This window comes from Salvelinus sp. IW2-2015, linkage group LG10, assembly GCF_002910315.2.
Source record: "Salvelinus sp. IW2-2015 linkage group LG10, ASM291031v2, whole genome shotgun sequence".
NCBI lineage: Eukaryota > Metazoa > Chordata > Actinopteri > Salmoniformes > Salmonidae > Salvelinus > Salvelinus sp. IW2-2015.
Window position 1 is genome coordinate 2,246,925 of NC_036850.1, and position 15,177 is coordinate 2,262,101.

Here is a 15,177-nt window from a genome sequence, read left to right on the forward strand (position 1 = left end):
ATTTACAACTTTTGTTAATTTGCACCTCAGTATCTCTACTTGCACATCATCATCTGCACATCTATCACTCCAGTGTTAATGCTAAATTGTAATTATTTCGTCACTTTGGCCTATTTATTGCCTTACCTCTCTAATCTTACTAGATTTGCACACACTGTACACAGATTTTTCTATTTGTTATACTGTGTTATTGTCTGTACGTTTGTTTATCCCATGTGTAACTCTGTGTTGTTGTTTTGGTCGCACTGCTATGCTTTATCTTGGCCAGGTCGCAGTTGTAAATCAGAACTTGTTCTCAACTGGCCTACCTGGTTAAATAAAGGTCAAATAAATAAATACAATTACATTTGGAATTCATGTAATGGACATACACAAAATAGTAAAAAATTGGTAAAGTGAAAAAAATAAAAATATTTGTGGTGCGTGCATATGTATTCACCCCCTTTGTTATGAAGCCCCTAAATAACATCTGGTGCAACCAATTACCTTCAGAAGTCACATAATTAGTTAAATAAAGTCCACCTGTGTGCAATATAAAAGTGTCACATGATCTCAGTATATATATATATATATACACCTGTTCTGAAATGCACCAGAGTCTGCAACACCACTAAGAAAGGAGCACCACCAAGCAAGCGGCACCATGAAGACCAAGGAGCTCTCCTTGGGTTATAAAAAGGGTTGGGTTTTTAAAAAAATACCAGAAACTTTGAACATCCCACAGAGCACCATTAAATCRATTATTAAAAAATGGAAAGAATATGGCACCACAACAAACCTGCCAAGAGAGGGCCGCCCACCAAAACTCACGGGCAGGCAAGGAGGGCATTAATCAGAGAGGCAACAAAGAGACCAAAGATAACTCTGAAGGAGCTGCAAAGCTCCACCGCGGAGATAGGAGTGTCTGTCCATAGGACCACTTTAAGCCGTACACGCCACAGAGCTTTACAGAAGAGTGGCCGGAAAAAAAACTTTGCTTCAAGAAAAAAACAAGCAAACACGTTTGGTGTTCGCCAATAGGCATGTGGGAGACTCCCCAAACATATGGAAGAAGGTACTCTGGTCAGATGAGACTAAAATTGAGCTTTTTGGCCATCAAGGAAAATGTCTGGCGCAAATCCAACACCTCTCATCAACCTGAGAACACCATCCCCACAGTGAAGCATGGTGGTGGCAGCATCATGCTGTGGAGATGTTTTTCATCGGCAGGGACTGGGAAGCTGGTCAGAATTGAAAGAATGATGGATGGCGCTAAATACAGGGAAATTCTTGAGGGAAACCTGTTTCAGTCTTCCAGAGATTTGAGACTAGYACAGAGGTTCACCTTCCAGCAGGACAATGACCCTAAGCATACTGCTAAAGCAACACGAGTGGTTTAAGGGGAATCATTTAAATGTCTTGGAATGGCCTTGTCAAAGCCCAGACCTCAATCCAATTGAGAATATGTGGTATGACTTAAAGATTGCTGTATACCAGTGGAACCCATCCAACTTGAAGGAGCTGGAGCAGTATTACCTTGAAGAATTTGCAAAGATCCCAGTGGCTAGATGTGCCAAGCTTAAAGAGACATACCCCAAGAGACTTGCAGCTGTAATTGCTGCAAAAGGTGGCTCTTCAAAGTATTGACTTTGGGGGGTGAATAGTTATGCACACTCAGGTTGAGTTTTTTTGTATAATTTCTTGTTTGTTTCACCCCCAAAAATATTTTGCATCTTCAAAGTGGTAGGCATGTTGTGTAAATAAAATGATACAAACCCCCCAAAAATAACATTTTAATTCCAGGTTGTAAGGCAACAAAATAAGAAAAARGCCAAGGGGGTGAACACTTTCGCAAGCCACTGTATGCCTAAGAACTCACTTGGTGAAGGCCACAGAACTGAAAKTGAACGACTTCAACAAACATGTCTCTGTCACTAACAAATACAGTCATGGTGGTAACTTTACAATTCACTTGAAAAGGCAGTGCACACTGGGAAATAATATTGGAGGCATGTAGGTGGGGGCGTGGCTTTCAGTTATTTATGGCCAACCGTGAGWGGAAGTGTTGTACCATTTTAAGTGATGTATGGTAGAGATCATTTTTTCACTTAACAGGAACATGGCTGTGGTGGTTCCCTATAAAGGKAAATTCTACCTTTTCTAAAAGCACATTTTTGTGCCAGTGCTTTAAGAAAGGTATTATCTGAGGTATGAACTGGGGAACAATTATGTACCTGTAACTAAAGGTACAAAGGATGACCTTACAGGGTACCACCCAAGTGACAAGTGGTTGTACCTCTTTAAGAACCAATCTAAACCTTTATTTCTTGGAGTGTGGGATTTGTATTTATTGTTGATCCCCATTAGCTGCTGCTTCCTGGTGTCCAGCAAAATTAACTTCTTATGGCTGAGATCCCGTTAACGGGATCGACTTGACAACAGCCAGTGAAAGTGCAGGGCGCCAAATTCAAACAACAGAAATCTCATAATTAAAATTCCTCAAACATACAAGTATTTTACACCATTTTAAAGATAAACTTGTTGTAAATCCAGCCACAGTGTCCGATTTCAAAAAGGCTTTACGACGAAAGCACACCAAACGATTATGTTAGGTCAGTACCTAGTCACAGAAAAACACAGCCATTTTTCCAGCCAAAGAGAGGAGTCACAAAAAGCAGAAATATAGATAAAATMAATCACTAACCTTTGATGATCTTCATCAGATGACACTCATAGGACTTCATGTTACACAATACATGRATGTTTTGTTCGATAAAGTTCATATTTATATCCAAAAATCTTAGTTTACATTGGCGCGTTATGTTCAGTAATGTTTTGCCTCCAAAACATCCGGTGATTTTGCAGAGAGCCACATCGATATACAGAAATACTCATAATAAAACATTGATAAAAGATACAAGTATTATACATGGAACTTTAGATAAACTTCTCCTTAATGCAACCGCTGTGTCAGATTTTATTTTTAAATTACGGAAAAAGCACACCATGCTATAATAATCTGAGTACAGCGCTCAGAGCCGAAACAAGCCATACAGATATCCGCCATGTTGTGGAGTCAACAGAAGCCAGAAATAGTATTATAAATATTCACTTACCTTTGATGATCTTCATCAGAATGCACTCCCAGGAATCCCAGTTCCACAATAAATGTTTGTTTTGTTCGATAATGTCCATAATTTATGTCCAAAACCTCCTTTTTGTTCTCGCGTTTAGTACAGTAATCCAAATGCGCAGGCACTAGGTCCAGACTAAGTCAAAAAATTCCATTACAGTTCGAAGAAACATGTCAAACGATAAATCTTCAATAGTGTTTCAACCGGATAATTTCTTTGTCTTCAGAAATGCGATGGAACGCAGGTCGCACGTGGTCAGCTCATGCCAGACACCTGACTCAAAGAGCTCTCCTTCCCTCATTCTTCACAGTAGAGTGGAAGCCTTAGGAAGTGCAATATGACCCRAAAGACACTGTATATTCGATAGGCAAACCTACAAACTTAGATTTCCCACTTCCTAGTTGGAAGGAACCACTGTATGATCCCTTGTTAAATCCTCTTCAATCAGCAACTGCACCGRCCTCAACTGCAAGGCTCTCCAGAGGGTGGTGCGGTCTGCACAACACATCACCGAGGGCAAACTACCTGCCCTCCATGACATCTACAGCACCAAATGTCACAGGAAGGCCAAAAAGATCAAGGACAATAACCACCGAGCCACTGCCTGTTCACACCGCTATCATCCAGAAGGCGAGGTCAGTACAGGTGCATCAAAGCTGGGACCGAGAGATTGGAAAACAGCTTCCATCTCAAGGCCATCAGACTGCAAAACAGCAATCACTCATTCAGAAAGGCTGCTGCCTACATTGAGACCGAATCACGGGACCGAATCACTTTAATAAATGGATCACTAGTCAGTTAAATAATGCCACTTTAATAATGTTTACATATTTTACATCAAATCAAAGTCACATACAGATGGATAGCAGATGTTAATGCGAGTGTAGCGAAATGCTTGCGCTTCTAGTTCCGACACTGCAGTAATATCTAACAAGTAATAGAACAAATTCACAATGACTACCGTATACACACAAATGTAAAGGGATGAATAAGAAAATGTACATGTAAATATATGGATGAGCGATGCCCGTGCGGCATAGGCAAGATGCAGTAGATGGTATAGTATACAGTATATACATATGAAATGAGTAATGTAGGATATGTAAACATTATTAAAGTAGCGTTATTTAAAGTGACCAGTGATACCATTATTAAGTCCATTTATTAAAGTGGCCAGAGATTTGAGTCTGTATGTTGGCAGCAGCCTCTATGTTAGTGATGGCTGTTTARGCTTTATGTCTTGTATGTGAATCCATTCATTTTATAAAGTKATTAAATACAGTTGTATTTAGAATTCCATTCTCAGATATTTAATTATTCTCTATTACTATAACTCAACTATAGTGACTCGTTCATAGATGACCAACAGGGTCAAATAATAAATCACAGTGGTTGTAAAGGGTGCAACAGGTCAGTACCTCAGGAGTAACTGTCAGTTGGCTTTTCATAGCCGAGCAGTAATGACATATCAGACGGTACTTACACTTAAATGCATGACCTGATCACAAGTCATATACAGACAAACTTAAGGAACAGTCCAGCGAGTCCATTCACTTCTGACCGCGATCTCAATCTGACAGCAGGGTTCAGTGAGGTGCACAGGGAATGGRGAATTGTGATTGGCTGATACAAGTAGCGTGACTTGTAGGTACTACTTAGGTGAAAATAAGGGGTGTTGGACAAATGCAACAACTACTAGAATAGTGGTGATGTAACTGCTAAATAAGAGCTGGCCTTTTTAACATACTGTATATGGTCCGTGGTAGAGTGCAAAGGCAGTGCAATTGGCACAAATACTTATTGTTATAAAAGGTAGAGAATGCTGATTACTTAAACACYAAGATGTAAGGGGACATTGTACCTACTGAATTATGTTAAATCACTAAGATCTTGAATTTTTGTCAATATCCCATAAGGAAAGAAATTCCACATTCACTTTTAACAAGGCACAACTGTTAATTGAAATGCATTCCAGGTGACTACCTCACGCATCTGGTTGACAGAATGCCAAGAGTGTGCAAAGCTGTCATCAAGGCAAAGGGTGGCTACTTTGAAGAATCTCACATATAAAATGTATTTTGATTTGTTTAACACGTTTTTGGTTACCTCATGATTCCATATGTGTTATTTCATTGTTTTGATGTCTTCACTATTACTATTAAATGTAGAAAATAGTATAATTAAGAAAAACCCTTGAATGAGTAGGTGTGTCCAATTTTTGGACTGGTAGTGTATATATAAAATCAGCATCTGMTCAGGTCATTTTTTTAAATTATTGTCTCAAATATGTAAAATTATATGACGTAAGACCCACTAAAGTATTTATATTTATTAAGGATCCCCAGTAGCTGCTGACAAGGCAGCAGCTACTCTTCTTGGTGTCCAGCAACATTAAGGCAGTTAAAAATTAAAAATAACAATAAAAAATATTACTTGACATTACATTTCACAACACATTTAGTGTGTTCCAACAGGCTACTACTCTACTATCACATAGCTACAATACAAAATCTGTGTTTGCATAGTGCGTGTCTTATGTGTGTCTGTGCCTGTGTGTGTCATTTCACAGTTCTCACTGTTCCATAAAGGATTATTTTTATCTTTTTATTGAATCATATGTGGCCGGAAGTTGAAAAATTACTTTGGGTTGCCAACCCCTGGTTTAGAAGATAGAAATGTGTTCATGGGGCTGAGGGGAACATGAGGCTGGMCCCAAATCACTCCTCGAAGTTTGCAGTTGTGTCAACAACAACAAAAAATATCAACGGTAAAAGTTCAACAATTGCTGGAGGAGGTCTTTAAGCAAACGTTTCAGAAAATCCCCCGGAATTATTTGAACAAAAAAATCGTTATCTCTAGGCAGAGTTATGCAGACTATCATCAAAAACGCTTTGACAAAGGATACTCTGATAGTCTGAGAGCATCTTTCAAAAAAAAAATTCACCCAGTCAAAAAAATTCCAGGTCACCAAAGGCATTAGGAACTGCCTCAAAGGACTATTTGAATGCAAGTTGACCTCTAGTTAGTCTAGATCTATTAGACTCTATTTAGACTTAATCGTGACTCTACAACTACATTGTAGATCAGGCCAATTATACTACCTAAACATCTAACTATAGATCTAAGACAATTTAAAGCTAAAGCAAGCACAGACATTTTCTTAAGAAAGTTGACATTTTCTAGTTTTAGTTGTTGTAGCTGCTTCCTCTCTTGCAAAACAAATCCCAGCCTGTTAAAACATTGAAATTCACAGCTGAGTGTGGATATTGAGAAGCATATTCCTTGGTACACARGTTCAAGCAGTGGCACTTTTAATTTCTGCCAGGCTATTGGCACACACTGTTCTGAATTTCAATGATTGGAAGTCCTCTACCTATGTTCCCCTGTCTAGCCTAACGTGGGTGTCTCACTCCTCCGTTGCACTGTGCCAGTGGCATTCTCAGGGACAGCCTGTGCCCCGGAATTGGCTCCTGGCCCTATTAACAGCTTTCCGTAGCGGCCCGTCGTACAGCCAGTAGGTGATGGCAAGGAGGAAACATGGCAACCCAAGATGGAGGTCAGCGAGAATCCACACCAGGAMGAGCCACAGTGTCACCTTGAGGAGCAGGAGGTTGGTGAGGGCTGGGCAGTGTGAACCTAACCACAGCCCCAGGTCACTAGTCTGGAGCCAGCTGACAAGGGTGCTYCTCCTTAGCCATCGGCCCAGACCACTGTCCAATAGCCAGCGCAGCAGGTCACAGGTCTTCAGCCCCTCAGAGCAGCGCTGTGGAGAGGAATACGCTACATTATTATCGATTAAATAATTAAAACATAAGATCAGTATTCTGAGGATTGCCGGAAATATCAGTGATTGCCAGACAACCTTCCCACTGGGCAAAAACTGGTTGAATCAATGTTTTTTCCACATAGTTTCAACAAACAATAATCAATGTGGTGACGGTAAATCAACATGGAAAACTGATTGAACYGACATTTGTGCCCAGTGGGTTGTCTCTTTTTTATCCCGTGCTTTATTTTCTGACCCACCTGCCCATTGTCCACTCCACCAAACACAAAGTTTTCAAAACTTTCAGACACTTGGGGACCCTTTTCGATCTCACGAACAGAGCAACTTCTTTTGGCCAGTCCGCTCTTCAGCGTGGCAGGCAGTGACTTTCTCCGCACCCTGACCTCCATTGCCCCTGTTAACACAGCACATGGAATAAAAAAAAATACTAGATACAAATCACTTTTTAGCATCTTAACACAGATACAGTGCAGGTCACTGGGTGGTAGTTTTAGTCAAGCTTATAAAGAATTTAGTTTTAGTTATAGGGCTAACAACCTAAGTTGTAAGTCGTACACTTATTTTATTGATTTAAACTTTATTTTAAACAGGGAGTCATGCTGAGGCCAAGGTCTCTTTTACAGATGAGCCCTGTAATTCCCCCCAAAATAAATGTCAATACACACTAATTAACGTAAAAAGATTCTCAAATCAGCAGTCTGAATTGCCCTAGAGGCACCAATTCATTGAATTTTTGAAAGTTTGAGATTATTCCACAAGTAACGTGCAAAAAAAATAAAAGCAGATTTACCTGCTTCAATCTATAGTAGAGGACTCCTGTTATCTCCAGTATAAAGGTTGTCTTGTCTAGTACTGTCTTTTGCTATCTAGAGTCATCTACTTTAATTGTCATCTTCCCAGTAGRCTACTTGATGTGTGAACTGCTGACTTCTCATAACTTGCAGCTGATTATTGACACATCAACTAGGATTACGGGGCAGGGCAATTGTGATCGTTGTTGTTTTGGTAATCAGTGGCTGTATTGTAGAAGGAGTGGTTTCTCTTCTTCTAGGCAATCAGCAATTAGTACTGGGAGGTGTGCTCTCTTCACCTCTGCTAAGCAATTAGCAATTATTGTAAGTACCTCAGTATCACCTGTTTTTCAGCTGCGGATGTGTCACCGGTCGTTTCCTTGCCAAAACTAAGACGGTTCTGTTGATTATTCGAGGAAGGAAAGAGAGGAAGGCTCCACACTACTCTCTCACTTAAGTGTCTTACCTAGTTATTTTCATTTTTTTACCATTTCGCTCCTCTCCATGTAGGGTTTTAAAGATGCTCCTGARCCCTTGACTGCAACCCTTCTAATTTAGCAGACCCTGCCAATCTGCGGTCGTAGAACACAAAGTTCATCTCAGCCTTTGCCGCCTTTCGGTCCCTAGGGTAGCCCTGGCTCACATCGACACCATCATCCCAGAAAGCCTAGACCCACTCCAATTCGCATACCGCCCCAACAGATRCACAGACGCAATCTCAAACACACTCCACGCTGCCATTTCCCACCTGGATAGAAGGAACACCTATGTGAGAATGCTGTTCATTGACTTTTTTATTATAAATAAATAAATACAAATATTTTTTTATTTAACTAGGCAWGTCAGTTAAGAACACATTCTTATTTACAATGACGGCCTACCCTGGTCAAACCCGGACGACGCTGGGCCAATTGGGCGCCGCCCTATGGGACTCCCAATCACGGCTGGATGTGATGCAGCCTGGATTCAAACCAGGGACTGTAGTGACACCTCTTTCACTGAGATGCTGTGCCTTATACRGCTGCGCCACTCGGGAGCCCAAGRTTRCTGCCATCCAGGACCTATATACTAGGCYGTGTCAGAGGAAGGCCCCKAAAAAATTGTCAAAGACTCCAGTCACCCAAGTCATAGACTGTTCTCTCTGCTASCGCACGGCAAGCGGTACCGGAGCGCCAACTCTAGGTTCAAAAGGCTAATTATCAGCTTCTAACCCCAAGCCATAAGACTGCTGAACATTTAATCAATGGCCACCCGGACTATTTACATTGACCCCCCCCTTTGTTTGTACATTGCTGCTACTCACTGTTTATTGTCTATGCATAGTACAAATTAACCCGACTAACCTGTACTACCGCACATTGACGCGGTTTATTGTTCTGTAATCTTACTGTGTTACTTTTTATCTTTTAAATGTAGTTTATTTACCAAGTACTTTCTTAACTCTTTCTTGAACTGCGTTGATGAAGGGCTCYTACGTAAGCACTTCACGGTAAGGTCTGTTGTATTCGGCGCGTGTGACAAATACATTTTCATTTGATTTAGACCTTTTGGTCCCGATGTGAGACATGGTTTACCCAGAGAACACTGCTACTCCAGATGCTCTCTCCGTCTGACCATGTGTTCTCTCATAGTCCGAAATATTCTGGTTGTCAAGGTGGTGGCACAGGGCTACTCATTTCTAGGCTTGGGAGGATCACTGGGGTATTTGGAAATAGCCAAGGAATGGTTTTTCAATACCGTTACTATTTATTTGAACAACAAAACAAATATACAACTATATATTTGTAACTAAACTCAGCAACAAAAAAAAAAAAAAAAACTTTTTCAGGACCCTGTCTTTCAAAGATAATTCTTAAAAATCCAAATAACTTCACAGATATTCATTGTAAAGGGTTTAAACACCGTTTCCCATGCTTGTTCAATGAACCATAAGCAATTAATGAACATGCACCTGTGGAACGGTCGTTAAGACACTAACCGCTTACAGACGGTAGGCAATTAAGGTCACAGTTATGAAAACTTAGGACACTAAAAAGAGGCCTTTCTACTGACTCTGAAAAACACCAAAAGAAAGATGCCCAGGGTCCCCACTCATCTGCGTGAACGTGCGTTAGGCATGCTGCGAGGCATGAGGACTGCAGATGTGCCAGGGCAATAAATTGCAATGTCCGTACTGTGAGACGCCTAAGACAGCGCTACAGGGAGACAGGACTGACAGCTGATTGTCCTCGCACTGGCAGACCACATGTAACAACACCTGCACAGGATCGGTACATCCGAACATCACACCTGCGGGCCAAGTACAGGTTGGCAACAACTACTGCCCGAGTTAAACCAGGAACGCACAATCCCTCCATAGGTGCTCAGACTGTCCGCAAAGGCTGAGAGAGTCTGGACTGAGGGCTTGTAGGCCTGTTGTAAGGCAGGTCCTCACCAGACATCACCYGCAACAACATTGCCTATGGGCACAAACCCACCGTCGCTGGACCAGACAGGACTTTCAAAAAGTGCTCTTGACTGACGTGAGTTGTGGTTTTGTCTCACATGGGGTGATGGTCGTATTCGCGTTAATCGTCGAAAGAACCACCCCATGGTCTGGGGTGGTGTGTCAAAGCATCATCGGACTGAGCTTGTTGTCACTGCAGGCAATCTCAACGCAGTGCGTTACAGGGAAGACATCCTCCTCCATCATGTGGTACCCTTCCTGCAGGCTCATCCTGACTTGACGCTCAAGCATGACAATGCAACCAGCCATACTGCTCGTTCTGTGCGTGATTTCCTGCAAGACAGGAATGTCAGTGTTCTGCCATGGCCAGCGTAGAGCCCGGATCTCAATCCCATTGAGCACGTGTGGGACCTTTTGGATCGAAGGGTGAAGGCTAGGGCCATTCCCCCCAGAAATGTCCGCGAACTTGCAAGTGCCTTGGTGGGAAGAGTGGGGTAACATCTCACAGCAAGAACGGGCAAATCTGGTGAAGTCCATGAGGAGGAGATGCACTGCAGTACTTAATGCAGCTGGTGGCCATACCAGATACTGACTGTTACTTTTGATTTTGACCCCCCCCTTTGTTCAGGGACACATTATTCCATTTCTGTTAGTCACATGTCTTGTGGAACTTGTTTATGTCTCAGTTGTTGAATCTTGTTAAGTTTGCTAAAAATAAACGCAGTTGACAGTGAGAGGACGTTTATTTATGAGTTTATTAAGTAGTGGTGGCTGATGGGAGAAGGTGGCGMAATCTGAGGTTTTGTTTGAAATTGCAAGTGAGTCAGGTGAAGCTAATAGTACCGAAAGTGAGAAWGAGTGGATTACAGTAGCAAAGAAAAAGGGAAACAAAAGTAGGAAAGCTGTGGTAGAAAATAGGAAACKACTACAATCATGTTTAGACGGAGTGAGGGTTTTGGATCAATGCTACTTGGGAAATCCATTTAACGTCTCGAGGAAAATCCGAAAATCTGGAATCTGTCACATAATTTTACATTATGAAGCTTCCCGTAGATCCCCAGAACAGTTGAGCCAGTCACGTGTTTTTTTGTAAATATCACAACGGAAGAAAGTGGGAGCAGGTGAGTCGTGCTGTGTATTGACAGGGGTTGCATTTTATATTGAGAGAGTATATCAACAGTTGTTTTGCTTCAATAGAGTGATTAGGGACATGCAACTATATTTTCACTTCACAGAAAACAGATTAGTGCCACACATTCTCTAGAAAATTGTTAAATGTTCATCAGATGACAACTGAAGTGCAACGCTATTTGCCTGGCAACCACACAAGTAAATGAGCTTACAATGAAAAAGCTAAGTCTTTTTTTTGCCAAAACTATGCATGGGCATCATATTTCTAATGTTTATCATAGAATGAATGTAGCCAGCTACATTTCCTAATGTTTTGTTTAAAGTTAATCTTGAATTTACCTGAGAAATGTAGGCTGACTACATGAGAAAAGTATTGGCGAAAAGTAACTACACATTAGTCAGAGCGCTGTCGGCTGATAGAATGCCCGTTCGTGAATTCTCATCCACGTGGGGAAGTGTAACTGAAGGACAAAATGAGTCTGATGCGGAGCAGAAATTCCAACAAGAAGCATTTTAGATATTTTTTACAAAACGCATCAAGATATTTGTTATACATTTAATTGTTTTTCCTGTGTGAAAAACAAAGATTTCCTAAGTTTAACTCGCTAGTTATCTAAGTAAGTGGCTGAATTAATAAGGTGACGGGGCATCATAATGTGTTAGCTTTCTGCCGTGTTTGAGAAGTTAAAACCCTTTGGATGAGTTATCTGTACAGCTGCCACTGCTATCTTTTGACATCCTTGTGTTTTTTTTCTCCTCTCCATTCTCGGCCCGTCTGCTCRTCCCCCATCTTCTCAGAGCAGAGCAGGCAGGCCCGTTGRCCTAGTGTCARGTTGCCCTAGTGTCACCATACTCATTTCTCCTAAGTGGAGATTCRCTTTTCTCCCTCACTCACCTGTCCATCTACTCATTTTAATTKCATGCTGTCACTTGTCCACTCAAGCTRAACATTGTTGTCATCTATCTCCCACCAGGTGCCCTTTAGAGTTCCCCAATGAGCTTGACACAATGATAAGATAATTTGCTGATGATGGCTCACCAGTCATTGTACTGGGTGACTTCAACCTCCCGACGTCTGCCTTTTATCCACCCCTTTCCTCTTTTGACCTCATTCTTTCCCAGTCACCTCCGACAAGGCAGGCAATGCGCTTAATCTCATCTTRAATATATGCTGTTGGCCTACTAATCTCACTGCAACCCCCCTCCAGGTCTCTGATCACTGCTTTGTTTCCTTTTCAGTCTCCATCTCCTCCAACCCTACCCACATGTTCATGCGGTGTCGCAATCTTTGTTCCCTCTCTCCCACTACTCTCTCCTCTTCTATCCTATAATATCACACTTCTGCTAAATCATTCTCCCTCCAGATTCTTCCTCTTTGACCCTACTCTCCTCCCTTTCTGCATTATTAGTTTGTTTTAACTACTCCTATTGAAATGGTAGTTTCAGGTACTCAGCAAGAAGATCTAATTTAACTATTATTAAAACAAGACCCCTATGGCAAATATAAAGATCCAGTCCATCTAAAAAAAACTGGAGGCATCTCACACTTTAATGTTGTGATGCAAAAATACCAGCGAAATGTATAGCACTCAGAATTAAAAAAGGGTTTTCCATGTATTGTTCATTCTGATCTAACAGGTTTTTTACATGGACGATACATTGTCAAAATACGACAACTACTAGAATAGAACAACATGAAACATCTAAGAAGGCATGCCTGGTATTCATAGCAGATTTGAAAAGGTCTTTGATAAACTAAGAGTCGATTTTATAAATACTGAACAAAAATATKAATTCAACATTTAAAGTCTTGGTTTCATGAGCTGAAACAAAAGATCCCAGAATTTTTCCATAAGCACAAAATGCTTARTTCTCTCAAATTTTGGACACAAAATTGTTTTCAAATTTAAAATCTGTTAGTGAGCATTTCTCCTTTGCCAAGATACTTAAAAAAAAACTTTAAACACCTGACAGGTGCGGCATATCAAGAAGCTGATTAAACAYCATGATCATTACACATGTGCACCTTGTGCCGGGGACAATAAAAGGCCACTCTAAAATGTGCAGTTTTGTCACACAACACAATGCCACAGATGTCTGAAGTTTTGAGGGAGCATATAATTGGCATGCTGACTGCAGGAATGTCCACCAAAGTTGTTGCCAGAGAATGTAATGTAAATTTCTCTACCATAAGTTACCTCCAACGTCATTTTAGAGAATTTGGCAGTACATCCAACCGGTCTCACAACTGTAGACCATGTGTATGGCGAGTGGTTTGTCAACGTTGTGAACAGTGCCCCATGCTGGTGGTTGGGTTATGATATGGGCAGGCATAAGCTACGGACAATGAACACAATTGCATTTTATCGAAGGCAATTTGAATGCACATAGATACCGTGACGAGATCCTGAGGTCCATAAATCCGCCGCCATCTCATCATGTTTCAGCATGATAATGCACAGCCTCATGTRGCAAGGATCTGTACAAAATTCCTGGAAGCAGAAAATGTTCCAGTTCTTCCATGAATACTTTCTGAAGGCACTGGATTTCATGCCTGTATACTCACCAGATATATCACCTATTGAGCATGTTTGGGATGCTCTGGACCGATTGGTACGACAGTGTTTTCCAGTTCCCGCCATTATCCAGCAACTTCACACAGCCATTGAAGAAGAGTGGGACAACATTCCACAGGGCACAATCAACAGCCTGATCAGCTTTATGRGAAGGAGATGTGTTGCGCTGCATTAYACAAATGGTGGTCACACCAGATAATGACTGGTTTTCTGATCTACGYCCCTACTTTTTTTTTTTTWAAGGTATCTGTGACCAATTCCCAGTCATGTGAAATCTATAGATTAGGGCCAAATTAATTAATTTCAATTGACTGATTTCCTTATATGAACTGTAACTCATTAAAATCATTTTAATTGTTGTGTTTATATTTTTGTTCAGTATAGATCAGAAAACGTGACTTCAATGTCAGCAAAATACATATTTCCAACTTTCATTCYAAACCGAAAATGAGTGGATTTCAACATCATTTTACTCAATGGAAGACACTATACAATTTTGATTCAATAGTTGGATTCAGCCATAAATGTATTTMAGCAAAAAGGCAACGAAATCATATGTGTATTGCATTGTTAAAAGAAGAAAATGTGTTCTAATTGAAAGAGTGATTTGGTTCAGTGAACGAGTTGGTGAATTTGTTTGTTGTAGGCCTAGTAAGTCAATCTAACATATAATATGCCATTTTCTATGATCGGTTGAAATTTTTATCCTGAGTTGGGAAAATTGCACCAAAGTGAAAACTATTCAGCATGGAAACGGATTCACAGTTGGGGCTAGGTGGATTAATGCATCTGACTCTTGATAATTAGGTATTTCAATAATTAGTTACATCTGTCCCTAGTCCAAATACATGGGTTATAAATACATTAGAATGTATCAATGATTTTACTCACCACTGGCTTTAGCTGGCAAAATGGGAGGATCTTATGAGATGATCGAAAATATTGTCTTTCCTTTATGACGCCACAAAGATGGTGTCCTTTTTACGTAATGTGGAGGGTTGATCAGTGGCATCACAGAGAAAAACGTTTGCTCGTGGAAGCAAACAAACAATTTACATAAATACACTATGCACAAGAAAATCATGATATATAACTAATATTTTGCTGGCTGGTTTAATGCAATACGTCTTCTTGAAAGATTGAGGGCGACATGCTTTGGGAATGCACCCTTGACTGCTGTTTTTCATTTGCTTGCTCAATTTTGTTAGTTTGAGCGCAGCGCAGACTCACAAATCTTCAATAACATAGATGGAGTGCTTTGGCATTAGGTCAGATAACTTGTAGATCTATACYCCGTCTACCTACGCAGCACGTGAAACCCGTCACATGTCAC

General features: G+C 40.8%; 1 protein-coding gene across 2 annotated transcripts; it reads right to left on the bottom strand.

Moving 5' to 3' along the window:
* Positions 1-3,911: 3,911 nt before the first annotated feature.
* On the bottom strand, positions 3,912-15,145 carry LOC111969170 (uncharacterized). 2 transcript variants are annotated; one of them, XM_023995108.2, is made up of 3 exons: positions 14,736-15,145; positions 7,140-7,294; positions 3,912-6,876 (listed from the first exon to the last, which is right to left on the bottom strand). In XM_023995108.2, exons 2-3 carry the CDS (start codon positions 7,287-7,289, stop codon positions 6,553-6,555), a joined length of 474 nt encoding a protein of 157 aa, XP_023850876.1. In that variant the 5' UTR covers positions 7,290-7,294; positions 14,736-15,145; the 3' UTR covers positions 3,912-6,552. The 2 variants fall into 2 exon arrangements, with proteins under 2 accessions (XP_023850876.1, XP_070301413.1); XM_070445312.1 differs by lacking the exon at positions 14,736-15,145 and adding an exon at positions 13,835-14,265.
* Positions 15,146-15,177: the final 32 nt, after the last annotated feature.